Genomic DNA, 18,731 nt, shown 5'->3' on the forward strand with positions numbered 1-18,731 from the left:
TCAGGATAGTTATAGTTACTTTAGAAAGGTTAGTACCCATATCTTCTTTAGCCATGTTGAGTTCAATCCAAATCTCAGCAGAACTAATTTATTAAGTTGATTTTACACTGATTTGACAAAATGAATTTTAACAGGTTGATGGCCCACTGAGGAAATTTACAAAACACTATGTCACAGGAAGATGACATCCATCATTAAGCACCTCTGCCATCCAGGTTGTGCCCTCTCTCGATGCTGCCACTTAGACCCACATGTCAAGTTTCAACAACAGTCTTTTCTGTCATCAGGTTCCTGAACCAACCTGAAAAGTCTTAACAGTACTTCATTTCTTTCTTCTCTCTCTTAAGTTTCAATAATGTGATTATGTTTATCATAGAAGTTATGTTACATTTAAGGTAATTAAAGCTTTTGTTAACTTATGCTGGTTATATCTATAACATATCCATTACCTGGCAGCTTGTACTACTTCCTCTAACTAATTTCAAATCATTAGAAATTAATTTGAAAGTTTTTTCCAGATAAATTAGTGTCACATCAACCAAATTTGGGTTCAAATAGTTTGAAGCTGAGTATTTTTCCCCCTGCAAAATTCCTTAGTTTGAATGAAGATGAGTTTATAACAGCCTAATTTAACCCTTTAGGAGGTGCAAAATAAAAGTGATTTACTTACCCTGGCCATCCTCTTCCATTCTGGCATCAGTGCTTGGCAAGGACCACACCATGGAGCATAGAAATCCACCATCCATACTTCATCTTGTGACCTCCTTATAACCAATCCTTCAAAGTTTTCTGGTGTCAGTGTAACAACTGAAGGATTTATGAGATCCTGTAAGTAAATAAAGATAACAAAACAAAATTTATTAGCTAACTTAAAATAATTACTAAAACAAATTCATTTTGCAAAAAAGCTTCATACCTGAATAAATTCCAAAAGTTCACTGGCTGTGTGATGGCCCTCATACTCATGAACATTGGACTGGTTGAATATTAAAGTTGTTGGATAAGCTTGGATACCATGCTGGAAAGAAACAAAATTATTAATCCTGAACTTTCCTTCCCCCAATCAAGCCTCGTCTCCCAGACATATTATTGTATAAGAAGTTCTTCTCTCTTCAGTTATTCTCCATCACTTCATTTCCAAAGCTCACCATGGCTATCTGCCTTCAGATCCCCAGCTATTCCCTAAACTGTTGACTACAATGTTTTTCTCACCTGCCTCAAGACCATTTGGTTCCCTGGCCTTTCAAAGTTTACATCATCACTTACAGGCCAGCTGAATCCATTTCAGGTCTTCCAGGTCCTTCAGCAGTCATTTACCTTCTAGTGCAGGTGGCACTTCAGGTCTTTTATATATACTGTATATAAATTAAGTAAGTTGTGCAAAGAGAGAGGAAAAAATAATGAGGCAGTGCTTATTCACAAATCTAGTGGTGGAGGGGAAGGTGCTGTTCCTGAAACACTGAGCGCGTGGCTTCAGGATCCTGTATCACCTCCTTAATGGTAGCAATGAAAAGAGGACATGTGCAGAGTGATGGAGGTCCTTAACGATGGACGGTGCCTCTTTGAGGCTGTTGTGCCTTCTTTGTAATTGCATCAATATGTTGGCCCCAGGATCTAAATGTTAAACCCGCAGAAACTTGAAACTGCTCAACCTTTCTACTACTGATACCTCAATGAGGACTGATGTGTGTTCCCTTGACTTCCCTTTCCTGAAGTCCAAATCAATTCTTTGGTCTTACTGACATTGAGTGTAAGGTTGTTGCTGCAAAACTACTCAGCCAGCTGATCCCTTTTGCTCCAGTACCCCTCCATCTGAAATTCCGCAAACAATAATTGTGTTGTCAGCATATTTATAGATGCCCTTTGAGCTGTGCCACCCACACAGCTGTAGGTGTAGAGGGAGTAGAGCAGTGAGCTAAGCACACATCCTTGAGGTGTGCAGTGTTGATTATCAGCAAGGAGGTGGTGTTATTTCTAATTCACACAGACTTGGTCTCCTGATGAGGAAGTCAAGGATCCAGTCGCAGAGGGAGGTACAGAGGCTCAGGTTTTGAAGATAGGATAAACTTGAGGACATCTTGAAAGGCCGGCTCAGGACAGAGGACTCTGGCTGGCTGCTGTTGGCAGCCTATGCCCCAGAAGGGGTTTAACATGAAAGAGCCCCCTGCCCAGCATAGTACTCACTGACATCCCATTGAAAACAAAGTTGATAAACTAAGGGCAAGACAGGACTACAAAAGAGAACTGAAAGACTGCTGTGTGTTATGTCTCACCGAAACACGGCTTACCATATACTTCATCTGACTGCACCATACAACTTGAGAACTTCTCAATTCACCAGCTGTGGCAGAGTATCCCTAGGTAAAGTTAGAGGGAGAGGGGTCGGCCTCTTAACACCTCTCAGTGCTTGGACGTGATGTTCTTGGTGAGTTCCCACTCTTCCTGCTTCAAATATTTAACAATGAAGTGTCACCCATTCTACCTGACACAGCAACTCACTTCAGCTATCCTGACAGCTGTCTACATCTCACCTCAGACGGATATGAAGCCAAGACTCAAACACCCTGGATCATTGCTATACAACCATCTAAGATACCTACTGAGCCAACCACCTCCACCCCCCCACACCACCATCCACACTTTGATAGATCAGACCACCAGGCTTAGCTCCCTCCATGCAAACAGCTGCTGAAACATGAGGATCTGGTACAGAAAGTCGTACAGCGCTGGTATGAAGGCAGATGAACTTCAACATGACTGCTTTAAGTTGGTAGAATAGTCCATGTGCAAAGACTCAGCTTCTAGCTTAGATGATTTTTGTCACAACTGTCACAGACTTATCAACAAGTTTGTTGAGGAGTATGTACCAAAGAGGACAATCCAGGTGTTCCCAAACTGGAAACACAGATAACCTGGGAGATCTGCTCCCTGCTGAAGTCTAGGACTACAACATCCAAATCAAGTAACTATGACTGTTTACAAGAAATAAAGATATAACCTCAGTAAAGCTATCAGAGATGCCAAGAGACAATTACTGTCCAATATCAAGTCCTAGCCCAGGCATCAGTTGTGGCAGGCTTACACGCTATAACAGTCTACAGAACTGTTGGGCAGCAATAGCACATCCCTTCGCAATGAGCTTAATGCATTCTATGCACATTTTGAGCAGAAGGGGATGGGTATGTCACCACCCACCCTGACAAACTCCAATGCACCTAAACCCACAGTCACCATTGCAGGTGCACAATCAGTCTTCTGGAGAGTGAACCCACGGAAAGCATTTGGCATGGATGGTGTACCCGGCCATGTCACTGTGCAGATCAACTGTCCGAGTATTTGCAGACATTTTTAAACTCTCGCTGCTTCAGTCTGAGGATCCGACCTTCTTTAAGACCATTATCATCTAGGTACCAAAGAAAAACAAGGTACCATGCCTTAATGACCACGATGCAGTGGCTCTGATACCTACCATCATGAAGTACTTTGACGGGCTGGTCAAGGCACCTACTAATTCCAGTCTTCCAGATGTAAAGGGTGGGGGGGGGGGGGGGGGGTTTCTTCTTTTTCTTTGTTACTGCGCATGTTAATCAAAATGGCTTCTTTTGTTTTGTTAAAAGTAGGACTGCTTCTTTGTTGTGAGAGAGTGCTGGAAGCTTGTTTGGGTTGAAATTTACTGATAACGAGAATTGTATTCCTCTGTAAACCAATTGGGATTAATGTTGTTCTTTCTTCTGAGTCTGTAAGCTATTGTTGGCGGGCTTTTGGGGAGATCGGCGCGAGGGGGTGAGAGAGAGAGGACGCGATGCAGTAAACTGGGTGAGGAACGGACCCCAAGCGGGGGTCCAAGGCCAGGAGATACCCCAAGGAGAGAAGATGAAGATAGATGTACTTGGTTGACCACTTCGGGTGGTCCTGAGCTGCGAGTCGAGGAGTTCGGAGGGGATCGAATGGTGGCCAGAAGACTTCAGTAATTGAGCTCCAACGGTTGTGCATGAAGTGATTTGGACTTTGATAAGTTTGGCGCCTTTTCTTTATTTTCTTTTCCTTCATGTATACTGTATCGTTATTAATTACTTATAGTAATCTTTATAAACTGTAATCATTTAATCGCATATGGTGTCCTGTTTGTTCTTTGGCGAGGCGGGGACATCACACAGCATCCACACAAGCTGATTACCCAGTTTGGCGGGGCCGAAGTAAATCAGATTTATAATGTTCACCTCTTGCTTAAAGCCCTGTGTGGCTTTGACCCTTTCTATCCTATCACATTGCTATTGCAACTGGCCATAAATCTCTATCCTTGACTGGCATTTCTGCTCCTCCTTCTATGACCATAAGGTGCATTCTAGCCTCCACAACACTGAAATCTCATTCTCATCACCTGTCTCTATCTACCTTAAAACACTGTCCTTTCACAAAAAGAACCGCTGGTTTCTTTCACACTTTCAAAGCAATTGAGGTACATAATACAAAAAAAACACAAAAAAAGCCGTGCTTACGTTGTTACACAACTCTTCATGAACTGTACAATCCAATGTTCCAAACTTAAGTTGCCCAACCAACTGTTTGGAAGCTTTACGTAGTTCTGGCAAAAGGGCTCGACAAGGAGGACACCACTAGAAATGAGAATGTGATACCTTTTAGCCATCAATCACAAATACATTTATAAATTTCATTTTATATGATACCAGTAATACTGTTTTACAGCTTCATGCATGCAATAGATATACAAGTGACCCATTATGGTCATAATTTTTCATACATTTTTAGTAAATTTTTACAAATTTAACGAATTACCCTTCACTTAACATGCAACTATTTTCTCCATTGTAATATCTCGCATCACATCAAACATCCTTTGATTTAATGTGGACTCATTCATAGGGGAAAATTAATGGGAACTTTGTAATGTTTAAATATATTTTAATAGCTTACTCAAATTTATAAGGATATTTCTTTTTTGTTTCATGAGGACTCAAATTAGTTGATAATTTGTTTTTCCTAAATTATACCATACACATCCCGGTTAGGTACGAATAACATACCAGGAAAGTAAACATCACTTTTTTTTCATACAATGACTGTTAGCAACTGGTTACAAAAGTTTGTTTGTAGTACTTGGCTGTAGAAGCTTAAAGAACAACCTAGAGATAAAACATATTTGGAGCACAATGTACATCATTTAGTTATAGAGAATAAAAATAAAACCACCATGTCTCTGTTTAGTATATTACCCCACAGAGCATCCTTGTATACTTTTACAAAACATACATTTGCACTTAGAATTCCTTGTAAACTCTTAAAGCATTTCTTCAGTTAAAGCAATAAGATGCAAAATATGTTTTATTACAAATTATTTATTAGCTTCACAAATGAGCCTTAGTACTTTTCCCTTAATACATTTAACATTGTTCTTTTGCTTTGTCTCCATCATGACATAGACTTAAAAATCAAGTGGGATGGGAACAGATGGGCTATTACCTATTCTGAAATGGAAGCACTTTTCCTCATTTTTCTGTCAATTATGTTTTGTTGCAGCAATATGTAACAGAAAGAGCAACTGCCCATCTATTGCTCACCACTGTGCAATGCAGAAGTTGAAGATATTCGGAGGTCAAATAAGACCATAAGATATAGGAGCAGAATTAGGCTATTTTATCTTCTATTGTATACTAGTTGTTTGTAACTAGGGAACGTGCAGATAAGTGCAGCCATGGCATAGGCATGAGACAGGTTGGACCAAGTACAAAAAAGTTTCTTCCATTTTGGGAATGAGAGTGGCTGTTACATTAACATGTTTTACAAATAACTGTAGAAATGAAGATAATAAAAATACAATTTTCTCTGCAAGTGCTAAGGAATGATCCTATACAATATGTTAGTGGTCAAATGTGTTGCATTTAATGAAGCCATTTTAAAAATAAGGCATCAACTTCTATGTAGGTAATGTTGCCACAATGCAGAGAAAAGTTCTATATATTGTAATAAGAATATTCAACAGATCAGGCAGTATCTGTAGTGAGAAAAATAGAGGTACTACTTCATTTCTAATTCCAGTTCCCTGAAGGTAGAATCTCATGTGGATAGGGTGGTGAAGAAAGCTTTTGGTATGTTGGCCTTTATAAATCAGAGCATTGAGTATAGGAGTTGGGATGTAATGTTAAAATTGTATAAGACATTGGTAAGGCCGAATTTGGAGTATTGTGTACAGTTCTGGTCACCGAATTACAGGAAAGATGTCAACAAAATAGAGAGAGTACAGAGAAGATTTACTAGAATGTTACCTGGGTTTCAGCACCTAAGTTACATGGGAAAGGTTGAACAAGTTAGGTCTTTATTCTTTGGAGCATAGAGGGTTGGGGGGGGGGGGGGGGGGACTTGATAGAGGTATTTAAAATTATGAGGGGGATAGATAGAGTTGACGTGGATAGGCTTTTTCCATTGAGAGTAGGGGAGATTCAAACAAGAGGACGAGTTGAGAGTTAGGAGGCAAAAGTTTAAGGGTAACAACAGGGGGAATTTCTTTACTCAGAGAGTGGTAGCTGTGTGGAATGAGCTTCCAGTAGAAGTGGTAGAGGCAGGTTCGGTAGTGTCGTTTAAAGTAAAATTGGATAGGTATATGGACAGGAAAGGAATGGAGGGTTATGGGCTGAGTGCGGGTCACTGGGACTAGGTGAGAGTAAGCGTTCGGCATGGACTGGAAGGGCCGAGATGGTCTTGTTTCTGTGCTGTAATTGTTATATGGTTAATATATAGATTTAAAGATGCAGAGGGAGTACGGCAGAGATAGAAGAACCAGAAGACAGATCTGCAAGACAGGGAAGAGATTAAATAACAAAAGATAAGAGAGTGCAAAGGAATAGATGAGTCAAGAAATGGAATAGGCAATCAATCTCAAAAGAGGATATAATTTTATCTTAAATGATTTATGCCTTCTATCTTATCATTTATCTTTTTCTTAAGTCCTGCAACACCTCTGACTTCACTGAAATTTCCTATTTAAAAGGTAATCTGTTCGATACTTTCCTTTCTGATTCTCTACTCCAATCACAAACAATATACAGTGGCATGCAAAAGTTTGGGCACCCCTGGTCAAAATTTCTGTTACCGTGAATAGCTAAGTGAGTAAAAGATGACTTGATTTCCAAAAGGCATAAATTTAAAGTTGACACATTCCTTTAATATTTTAGGCAAGATTACTTTTTTATTTCCATCTTTTACAGTTACAAAATAACAAAAAAGGAAAAGGGCCCGAAGCAAAAGTTTGGGCACCCTGCATGGTCAGTACTTAGTAACACCCCCTTTGGCAAGTATCACAGCTTGTAAGCACTTTCTGTAGCCTGCTAAGTCTTTCAATTCCTGTTTGGGGGATTTTCACCCATTCTTCCTTGCAAAAGGCTTCTAGTTCTGTGAGATTCTTGGGCCGTCTTGTATGCACTGCTCTTTTGAGGTCTATCCACAGATTTCTGATGATGTTTAGGTCGGGGGACTGTGAGGGCCATGGCAAAACCTTTAGCTTGCACCTCTTGAGGTAGTCCATTGTGGATTTTGAGGTGTGGTTAGGATCATTATCTTGTTGTAGAAGCCATCCTCTTTTCATCTTCAGCTTTTTTTAAATATATAGATGGTGTGATGTTTGCTTCCAGAATTTAACCATACAACCATATAACAATCACAGCACGGAAACAGGCCATCTCGGCCCTCCTAGTCCGTGCCGAACTCTTAATCTCACCTAGTCCCACCTACCCGCACTCAGCCCTTAACCCTCCACTCCTTTCCTGTCCATATACCCATCCAATTTTACCTTAAATGACACAACTGCTGGTATTTAATTGAATTCATTCTTCCCTCTACCTGTGAAATGTTCCCTGTGCCACTGGCTGCAACACAAGCCCAAAGCATGATCGATCCACCCCCATGCTTAACAGTTGGAGAAATGCTCTTTTCATGAAATTCTGCACCCTTTTTTCTCCAAACATACCTTTGCTCACTGCGGCCAGAAAGTTCTATTTTAACTTCATGAGTCCACAGGACTTGTTTCCAAAATACATCAGGCTTGTTTAGATGTTCTTTTGCAAACTTCTGACGCTGAATTTTGTGGAGAGGACGCAGGAAAGGTTTTCTTCTGATGACTCTTCCATGAAGATAACATTTGTGCAGGTGTCGTTGCACAGTAGAACAGTGCACTACCACTCCAGAGTCTGTTATATCTTCCTGAAGATCTTTTGCAGTCAAACGGGGGTTTTGATTTGCCTTTCTAGCAATCCTACGAGCAGTTCTCTTGGAAAGTTTTCTTGGTCTTCCAGACCTCAACTTGATCTCCACCGTGGAAGATTTCTTTAATTATATTACGAACTGAGGAAACGGCTACCTGAGAACGCTTTGGTATCTTCTTATAGCCTTCTCCTGCTTTGTGGGCATCATTTATTTTAATTTTCAGAGTACTAGGCAGCTGCTTAGAGGAGCCCATGGCTGCTGATTGTTGGGACAAGGTTTGAGGAGTCAGGGTATTTATAAAGCTTTGAAATTTGCAACACCTGGCCTTTCCTAACAATGACTGTGAACAAGCCATTGCCCTAACAAGCTATTTAAGGTCTGAGACCTTGGTAAAAGTTATCTGAGAGCTCAAATCTCTTGGGATGCCCAAACTTTTGCATGGTGCTCCTTTCCTTTTTTTCCCACTCTAAAATTGTATAAAACAGAAATAATACACTAATCTTGCTTAAAATGTTGAAAAGACATTAACTTTATGACTTTTGGAGATCAGTTCATCTTCTACTCACTGAACTATTCACAGTAGCAGAAATTTTGACCAGGGATGCCCAAGCTTTTGCATGCCGCTGTATATTAGATTTTTATGCTAAACATGATGAGAAAATTGAATTTCACTAAGATGGAGTGAGAAGGTTACAGTCCATGAAATTACTCTGCAAACAAACAGTGTTGTTAAGCAAGAAAATGCTTACTGGTGCAAAGAAGTCGACAAGCCAAGGCTCTCTCTGGTTCTTCGGAAAATTCTTTGGATTTAATGTGATAACAGGTGCATTGATGCTCACTCTAGCAAAGGACACGATGTCATATAGAACCTTTTTGCCTTAAGATACAACATAGATGAAATAATATTAATGGAAACCATATATCAGGAAAGAATTAGTTTTCATATTTAATTTGTATAGTTAGTGAGAGAATGATGAAGTAGCAGAAAAGACAGTCTAGCTTGAGGATTTTTTTGTAGAAGATATAAATGCATTATATTACAATGTAGGAAGCCCAAAGATAATTCACTTCCGTTAAGTTATTTCTCAAGTGCATGTGCTGTCATTCTGCAGCCAAGGCTCCAGCAACATTTATGAGGTACATGGCTAATGTCATTTGTTCATGAGTTAACATGGTAACTTTGTCCAGCAATTCTAGGAGGAATCTTTGTTGTTTTCCAAATGTATAATTTGCTCTTCTGTCCAGAATGCTAGGTGCCCACCCAAAAGGGCAGATAGGGTCTTGATTTAATGCCTCGCCAGAAAGGCAACCATAATTGTCCACTTCATTTTCACAAGGAATTAAGGATGTTAAACAACCTTGGCTTGCCTTTAATGTATAACTTTGTCCCTTCCTGAGATCTTGACCTTATGCTAGGATTTTGTTCAGCTGGCAATGTTTGTCCTTACAGATTATGCAAGGAAATCTGGAATGTGACATCAATTCATATGTGATAAATACTCTACCACTAAGCCAAAGTAATGGAACACAATGCAAACCATTAAGAAAAAATAAACTTTGTAGTGTTTACCTGCTTCTAGCCATTGATAAAATACATTCAGAGATAGTCAAGCATAGTTAAGAAAAAAGGCACTCAAAATTAGGAACATTTCATTTTTAGGATTGCCTATGTAACGTGAGAACATGTAGAATTTCATACAATTAAGTGTGAGGTAATGCGAGTATAAATGAGGCTAGGAAGATCTTTGGGAGTATTGAGGACCAGAGGGACTTTGGCATGCAAATCCAAAGATTCTTCAAGGTGGCAGCACAAGTAGGTAATGTGGTTAAGAAGGTATATGGGATGCTGAATACAAGCATAGGGAGATTATGCTTCAACTTTACAAAATAGTGATCAGACCTCAGCTGGAGTACTGAGTGCATTTCTGCTATCCATACTAGGGAAAGGGTATCATATTACTACAGAGAATGCAGAGGAGACTGATCACGATGTTGCTGGATGGAGCACTTTTATGAGGGGGTGTTGGAAGAGCGAGGTCTGTTTTCCATAGAGTGGAGAGGCTGAGAGGGGACATGATTGGGGTATATAAAATTATATGGGTAGGGTAGATTGGAAGACTCTATTCTCCTTATCAGACATCAATAAAATAAAGACATACATTTACAGTAAGGGGTAAGAGATTTTGAAGAAACGAGGGCAATCATTTTCACACAGAGAATGATGAATACTTGGAATTCACTGCCAGAGGAAGTGGTGAAAGCAGAATCATTAACAACAGATAAGAAGTATGTTGAATTACTCAGACATTGGGAGGCTGTGGGCCACGTGCTGGAATATGATGAGTGTGTACTGTTCAGCTTGAACCTGGTGGGCCAAATGGCCTGTTTCCATACTGTAGGACTCTGTGATTATGATCTATATAAGCCCTTACCATGATGAATTTCAAAGGAATGTGTTCCGCTGCCTTTGAATATTACGACACAAGGCTGGTGTATATAGAGATTCTTACAAATACGTGGTCCTGCATGGCAGTCAAAAGTTCCAACCTAGAAAAAGATCATTATTAGTGTTCAAAGTATTTATTTCATGCATATGCCACAATTTTAGGAACTTCTCTTTTGTCAATCTTAAAAAAATACAAATCTCCACCTTAAACAGAATGACAGGAAATGATAACATAAAGCTTATAAGCATGCTTTTTTTTAATGTGTTGAGGCAGCCACTGATTTTTCAATGGCAACTTGAAATTCACTGTTAAGAAAGAATATTAAGCAATCTTAAATCCTGTCATCTATTTTTTCCCCTGCCTGAAGATTTTGGCTGCTAGCTGGAGTATTCTCAGCAGTGATGCCTATTATGTAATTTCTTATCGTTCAGCAAACTGCTGGCTATTTGACTGCACGACCACTAGTTAGAGATTTCTGCCAGATTCAATGCCATATTAAGGACTACAAAAAGATCTACCATCTTAGCACAGTTATAAAATCTTAGTAATTTATTTAGAGTAACGTATGAGCCATATGCTAAAGGAGTTGGAACAATGACAGAAACTAATTCTGAGAACATTTGCACACAGCTGAGCAGCAAAACTCACACACAATTCTTCAAAAATTAATAAACAATAAAAACTGATAGCCACATCCTCCCACAAAATAAAACACATTTGTCAATTGGCCAAAAAGGAATTAATATTTTGCTTCCATCAGCAAAGAAATAATATTTTTAAAATGTACCACATGACATCTTCAAAAGACTGCACTAAACATTCGTCAGACTTTCATTAGATCAGGATTAAAAACAAAAGGTTTGTTCTATTGTTATTCCACCTTGATCATATTTAGTGGAGTGAGATCCTGGAATCAGTACCTACGAATCCTAGTTCCCCAATGTCCACATTAACTCTTCTGGACAATGCATTCCATTACACCTAGCAATTCAATAATCTGTGGTTGGCCTTGAGATCCCTTATCTTAAGCGGGGGTTGGGGAGAGGAAAGACTGCTAACTCATCAATCTTCAGTCAACGGCAACACTAAAATGCATATAAATTGAAGATTTCCAAAGCATTTATCTGCAAACTTCATCTAAATCACTTGAAGCTGAAACAAACGTTAGTGATTGTGTCTGTAAAATCATTTCACTGCATCATTCCCTATGGTAAAAATAAAAAGGAACATAATTGTGCTTGAATGTCTGAAATTGAATTTTTTTTTACCCATTATTTGGATATGAACTTGGACTGTGAGCATGGCAACCCTCTTGAGCTGCAAATGATATCGTTGTTTAAGCATGATTCAATTATCAATCCTTAGTGGGGGCAGTAAAATGATTAATGAGAAAACATGGTAGTTTTCTATTTCCCATAACAGGAATACCAAGGCTAATTGTAAACAGAGCTGCTACAATGCTAATGAGAATCATATAATTCACCAAAGACTTAACATTAAATCTGGGCCTCATGACCTTGTACCACTCCGTTTCTACACTGCCCTAACAGCAGTTAAATCGTACATTCCCTGACACACTTAAATTGATTTGAGCAGTAGTACCTGGATGTTGTCACTTTGTAGAAGAGTCTTACACTTTTTAAACTCGTATTCACCAGTCTCTGTTGTGTCACCAAATTTAAAGAAAACCAGCCACCGATGATGGGCTAACTTGCTCTAGCGTAAAAAAACACAAAATACTGAGCTGGTTTTGTTTCTTCGTTGATATGTCAATGTTGCATTCACTCTATAAGTATTCCAAGTTTCATTCAGCAATACCTGGATAGAATGTTCCGTGAGCTTCTCCAGATCAGGCAAATGCTGCATTACCTCAGTGTAAATTTCTCTGGCATCCAGGCTATGCAGAGACTGGAAAAAAAAATGCTTTTCTTAAAAACTAATGTTTGAAAAAACATTTACAAGAGAATTCCCAAATAAATTTACAGATTGCATGCAAGACACATTAATTTGTGCTCTCCTCAAGAAGAGGTTTCTTGATTCCTAGATCATTGGTGCAGCATCTAGATTAGATTAGATTCAACTTTATTGTCATTGTGCCGAGTACAGATACAAAGCCAAATGAAATGCAGTTAGCATCTAATGAGAAATACAAACAATAGTGTTATTTACAAAATAACTGCGAGTAAAAAGTAAGTGTTACAGCGCACCAAGACCAAGGAGATGGTGGTGGACTTTAGGAGATCTAGGCCTCATATGGAGCCAGTGATCATTAATGGAGAATGTGTGGAGCAGGTTAAGACCTACAAGTATCTGGGAGTACAGTTAGACGAGAAGCTAGACTGGACTGCCAACACAGATGCCTTGTGCAGGAAGGCACAGAGTCGACTATACTTCCTTAGAAGGTTGGCGTCATTCAATGTCTGTAGTGAGATGCTGAAGATGTTCTATAGGTCAGTTGTGGAGAGCGCCCTCTTCTTTGTGGTGGCGTGTTGGGGAGGAAGCATTAAGAAGAGGGACGCCTCACGTCTTAATAAGCTGGTAAGGAAGGCGGGCTCTGTCGTGGGCAAAGTGCTGGAGAGTTTAACATCGGTAGCTGAGCGAAGGGCGCTGAGTAGGCTACGGTCAATTATGGAAAACTCTGAACATCCTCTACATAGCACCATCCAGAGACAGAGAAGCAGTTTCAGCGACAGGTTACTATCGATGCAATGCTCCTCAGACAGGATGAAGAGGTCAATACTCCCCAATGCCATTAGGCTTTACAATTCAACTGCCAGGACTTAAGAACTTTATAAAAGTTATTATTAATGCTTTTTGAGATAGTGATTTAGATGCATATCATATTTTTACTGAGTTAAGTATTGTATGTAATTAGTTTTGCTACAACAAGTGTATGGGATATTGGAAAAAAAAAGTTGAATTTCCCCATGGGGATGAATAAAGTATCTATCTATCTATCTAAAAGTACTGAGACAGTACAATATGGGTGCAATACTGCTTAGCGCTGTGATGTGAGGTTCAGCAGGGTCACAGCCTCAGGGAAGAAGCTCTTCCTGTGCCTACTGGTGTGACAGCGAAGGCTCCTGAAGCGCCTGCCGATCGGAGGAGAGTAAAATGTCCGTGGTTAGGGTGAGATGCATCCTTGAAAATGCTTTTCGCCCTGCCCAGGCAGCGTTTATGGTAGGGGTTCTCAATGGTGGGCAATTGGGTGCCGATAATCCGCTGGGCAGTTTTCACCACACGCTGGAGTGCTTTACTCAATAACCACTTGTTGAGTACACATGAAAATGTACTGACTTTGCAACTATGGAATGCTGCAGACAATGCGTTATTATGTACTTTTATTATCCTAATTATCTACCCATCTTCATTTTAAGTCATTAGGATCAATGTAAAATGTAGGATGTAATGTAAATGCGAAATGTAAAATGCAACAAACCTTTGCAGGAGCAAAATCTGAGCTCTGAGGATCAATCTATCAAATAGGTAAGTGATTAGCTACAATTTTAACAGGATAGCATACCATTCATAAGCACATGATGATTACTTAAGAGTTTTCCAGGGTCAACATGTTGAAAGACCATTAATCTGATCCTGTACTTCTTCACCAAGAAAGATGACAAATGTGCAGAATATAAGATCAAAAGGAGTTGAACGAGCTGTAATACAGGTATCCCCTGCTTTACGCCACTTAGCTTTTACAAAAGACCTACATTAGTGCCTGTTTTCACTAACCAAAAGAAATCTGAAGAGGATTTTCGCTTTTACAAAAAAAGGCAAAAAGCGAAAATAGCGTTCAGCGTTTGTTTTGCAACGAGCCACCGTAGCTTTGAACTGTGTCTGTGAGCACCTGTGCTTTATCTCGATTTATTTTGTGCACCGTTAGGAAGCTGTGTCCTAAGGTATCAGAAAAGCCTAAGAGGGGTCAGCGGGAGACGCTCATGGAGTGAGTACTGTTTCAGATCCGCTCCATAATCTTTACTTATTTTAACCTTTGATCACCCTTATTCAACTTATTGTTACCTACACCAAAAGACTTTTGCTACTTTCTCGGGCTTATTGTTAAGATTTTATCGTGAATTTTGGAAGATATGCAAACAGAAATGGCTCTTAGATCCAAAGGACGAGAACCGGGGCGAAACCCGAACGGTAATGGAAAGAAGCCAGCTCAACCTCAACGCACTGAGTTAACCTATGAACTGCTTATGGAGCTTTTGGATAAAAAATTTGAGGAACAACGTCAGGCTTTTCAACGAGACATAAAGGTTTTTCAAGATTATATGGTTAAGACGGATTCAGTAATTAACCAGCAGCAAGCGCTTATCTCATTGCTGCAAGAGGAAGCGCGGAAACGAGATTCGACAATTGAAAAATTGCAACAGGATTTAATTTCGACTATTAAATTGGTGGAGACACTTAAAGCCAAGAGTGTCGATTTGGAGAATCGGTCCAGAAGACAGAACCTACGCATACTTGGTCTCCCAGACGGCATAGAACAAGGCGATCCTTCGAAATACTTTGCTCAATTTCTAAAAGATGCGTTTCCGTCGGTTTTTCCAGTAAACCCTCCGCTACTTGACCGAGCACATAGAATTTGGAGTCGATCACCGACGGTTTCAGATAAGCCCCCGGTGGTAATCGTCCGATTTCATTACGTACACGATAAAGAACAACTCATTCGTGAAGCTCGAAGGGCTGGGATGATTAAATTTCGTGATTATTGTTTTCGCTTGGTCCAGGATTTCAGCCCAGAAATCATGAGAAAAAGGCTGCTTTTTAAACCTCTGATGTCTGAATGTTATGAGAAAAATCTAAAACCTGCGCTCTTATACCCGGCGAAGCTCAGGATCTCCCCCCCGAATGCTCCGCGTAAAGTATTTTTGTCTACCTTTGAAGCGAAAAAGTATTTGGAAGAGAACTTCCCTACTGATACAGTTACTACTCTCCAGTAAATGAGTGATTCTGATCGTGAAAGATGGTTTTTGATTTTTTAAACCAGGGTTAGTCTCTGGTTATTGGTGTAGGTTTATCCTATACTTCATATTTAAGTTAAAGTGTGTTTTCGTTATATTAATCGCTCTGTCTTATACACTTTAACTACTATACTATATTTTTGTCTACTATTTTTGTTCCCTTGAAGGTATATTTTTAACCTTTCGAAGTGAATTTTTTGTTTAATATCAAGATAATGGTTTTTTGTAAAGTATTGGTTTAGTTTAAGATGGCGTTATTGCTTCTTTTTTCGTCTTCTTCCTATAATGCATCGCTTATCATAGTTTAAATACTTCTTGATTTGTTTGGGTTATAACCCGATTTATAAACTTTTAATGATTTTATTCCCTTTTTCTTTACAACTCAGCATATTAAGAAGCGTAGTTTTTAGTACTGTGATCATAATTCTTAAAGTTCGGGTGGTTTTTTATATATATCCGTTAAACACGGAGTGTTCTGCCGCTGATATGGGGTTAGAGTTAGTTTCATTTTTTCTTTTTTCTAGCCATATTTTGGCTTTTTTTCTTTTTCATATGGGGGTGGGGGTTGGTCTGTTCTCTTTTTTAATTTTTTTCTTATCAATTTGTTTTAGTTTTTTTACTTGGGCTGTTCATGAACTACAAATATGTCTACGATGTCGTCACTTCTGGGTCCGCTCTTTATTTTTGTCCCTCTTCCGGATGCATGAGTTTATAACATGGTTAACCCTTTATATACCAAAGGGATGACTTTAGAAACATGGTTCAAACCATTAACTTTGTGTCTTGGAATACTAATGGATTAAACCATCCGATTAAACGAAAGAAGATTTTCAAAGTATTCCAAAGACTTAATGCTCATATTATTTTTGTACAAGAAACTCATGTGAGGAAGGAGGACAAATATCGCTTTTTTAGGTCTTGGTGGGGTCAACAATATCATTCGAATTCGAATGCCAAAGTTAAGGGAGTTTCAATTTTTATTGACTCCTCTATTACATTTGTTCTACACGATATCCTTTCGGATCCGAATGGTAGATTTTTGTTAATTACGGGTTTACTCGGTAATAAAAAGGTTGCTATGGTTAATGTTTATGCCCCGAATGTGGATTGTCCTGACTTTTTTAAGTCCTTATTTACTTCTTTACCTAATTTAAATGAATATAAATTAATAATGGGTGGTGACTTTAATTGTTGTTTAATTCCTTTGATGGACAAATCTACAACTATTCAGACTCTACCCAATAAGTCGGCCACTTGTATTAACTCCTTTTTGACTGATAATGGAGTTTTTGATATTTGGAGATTTCGTCATCCTAATGACAAAGAGTTTTCTTTTTTCTCACATGTTTATCACTCCTATTCGAGAATTGATTATTTTTTTATTGACTCTTGTTTTATTCCATCGGTAATTGGTTGTAATTATGATATTATAGCTATTTCTGACCATGCTCCATTAAAACTTTCTATTAATTTTACGGATACAACTTTAAATGCTAGACAATGGCGATTTGACTCTACCTTATTGCAAGAACCGGACTTTATTAAATTTATGAAGGAACAGATTGATTTCTTCTTTTCAACTAATTCCACGGAGGATATCACATGCGGAACACTTTGGGACACTTTAAAAGCGTATATACGTGGACAGATTATCTCGTATTCTGCTGGTCTGAGAAAACGCATTAAGAAGGAAACTCTTTTACTGGTTGATAAAATTAAAGAGATTGACAAGAAATATTCGACTACTCCTAGCATGGAACTTTATAAACAAAGGGTTGAACTGCAAATGGAACATAGTTTATTACTTACATCTCCGATAGAAAATCAATTAATGAAAACCAAATCTGATTTCTATATACATAGTGATAAATCAGGAAAACTGTTAGCTAGTCAGCTGAAGAATGTTTCAGTTAAACGCCAGATTACTAAGGTTCGACAGCAGAATGGGGATTTGACAGTTAACCATGATGACATAAATAAGTCTTTTCAAGACTTTTATACCTCCCTGTATAAATCTGAATTCCCTCAGGATTATAATACCATGTGTGATTTTCTCGGGAAATTGAATTTTCCAAAACTATCATCTGATGATATTTCAGTAATAGATACTCCGTTTACAGATGCGGAAATTAAAGGGGTTATTTCCTCAATGAACTCTGGGAAAGCACCAGGTCCAGATGGGTATACAGTAGAATTTTTAAAATGTTTTTCTGATACTCTATCTCCTTGGCTATGCAAGGTGTTTGAAGAAGCAATTAGATTGGGGAAGTTGCCACAATCTTTTTATAGAGCTTCCATTTCTTTAATACTGAAGAAAGATAAAGACCCTACTGATTGTGCATCCTACAGACCAATATCTTTATTGAATGTGGATTCTAAGATTTTTTCCAAGTTGCTGGCTTCTAGGTTGGAGAAGGTATTACCCCAAATTATTTCGGAAGACCAAACCGGTTTTATTAAAAATCGCTATTCTTTTTTCAATGTTAGGAGATTATTGAATATTGTTTATACTCCTTCACATAATACTTCAGAATGTGTTATATCATTAGATGCGGAAAAAGCATTTGATAGAGTTGAATGGCCCTACTTATTTTATGTGTTGGAGAAGTTTAATTTTAGTCCGACCTTCATTTCTTGGATTAAACTGATATATCAAACTCCAGTAGCCTCGGTGTTTACTAATAATCAAAGATCTCCATTTTTTCGTTTATTTCGGGGCACTAGACAAGGTTGTCCTCTTAGTCCATTACTATTTAACATCGCCTTAGAACCTTTGGCAATTGCCATCAGAGAATCACATGATATTTTGGGTATTAATCGTGGAACAGATATTCATAAGGTATCTTTATATGCAGACGATTTATTATTATTCATCTCTAATCCTGAGAAATCTATTCCAGCAGTCTTATCATTGTTGGCTCAATTTAGTGAGTTTTCTGGGTATAAGTTAAATCTTAATAAGAGTGAATTGTTTCCTTTGAATAGACAGGTCCCAAATTATGGTATTTTACCTTTTAAATTAGCTAACGATTCTTTTACTTTTTTAGGGATTAAAATTACCAAAAACCATAAAGAATTATTTCGGTTTAATTTT

The 18,731-nt window shown here is 38.6% G+C and overlaps 1 protein-coding gene across 2 annotated transcripts in view; it reads right to left on the reverse strand.

Annotated features, from left to right (window-relative positions):
- The window catches only part of dnajc10 (DnaJ (Hsp40) homolog, subfamily C, member 10), a 53,806-nt gene that overhangs the window by 10,520 nt on the left and 24,555 nt on the right, over window positions 1-18,731 (reverse strand). For both annotated transcript variants that reach the window (XM_073047062.1, XM_073047063.1), the window contains exons 11-17: window positions 12,483-12,572; window positions 12,267-12,380; window positions 10,650-10,764; window positions 8,967-9,094; window positions 4,500-4,616; window positions 917-1,018; window positions 671-826 (exon numbers count right to left, since the gene is read on the reverse strand). In XM_073047062.1, coding sequence (XP_072903163.1) covers window positions 671-826; window positions 917-1,018; window positions 4,500-4,616; window positions 8,967-9,094; window positions 10,650-10,764; window positions 12,267-12,380; window positions 12,483-12,572 — 822 coding nt within the window. The remainder of the gene's footprint in view (window positions 1-670; window positions 827-916; window positions 1,019-4,499; window positions 4,617-8,966; window positions 9,095-10,649; window positions 10,765-12,266; window positions 12,381-12,482; window positions 12,573-18,731) is intronic.

Source organism: Hemitrygon akajei, chromosome 5 (assembly GCF_048418815.1).
Source record: "Hemitrygon akajei chromosome 5, sHemAka1.3, whole genome shotgun sequence".
NCBI classification, from domain to species: Eukaryota; Metazoa; Chordata; class Chondrichthyes; order Myliobatiformes; family Dasyatidae; genus Hemitrygon; species Hemitrygon akajei.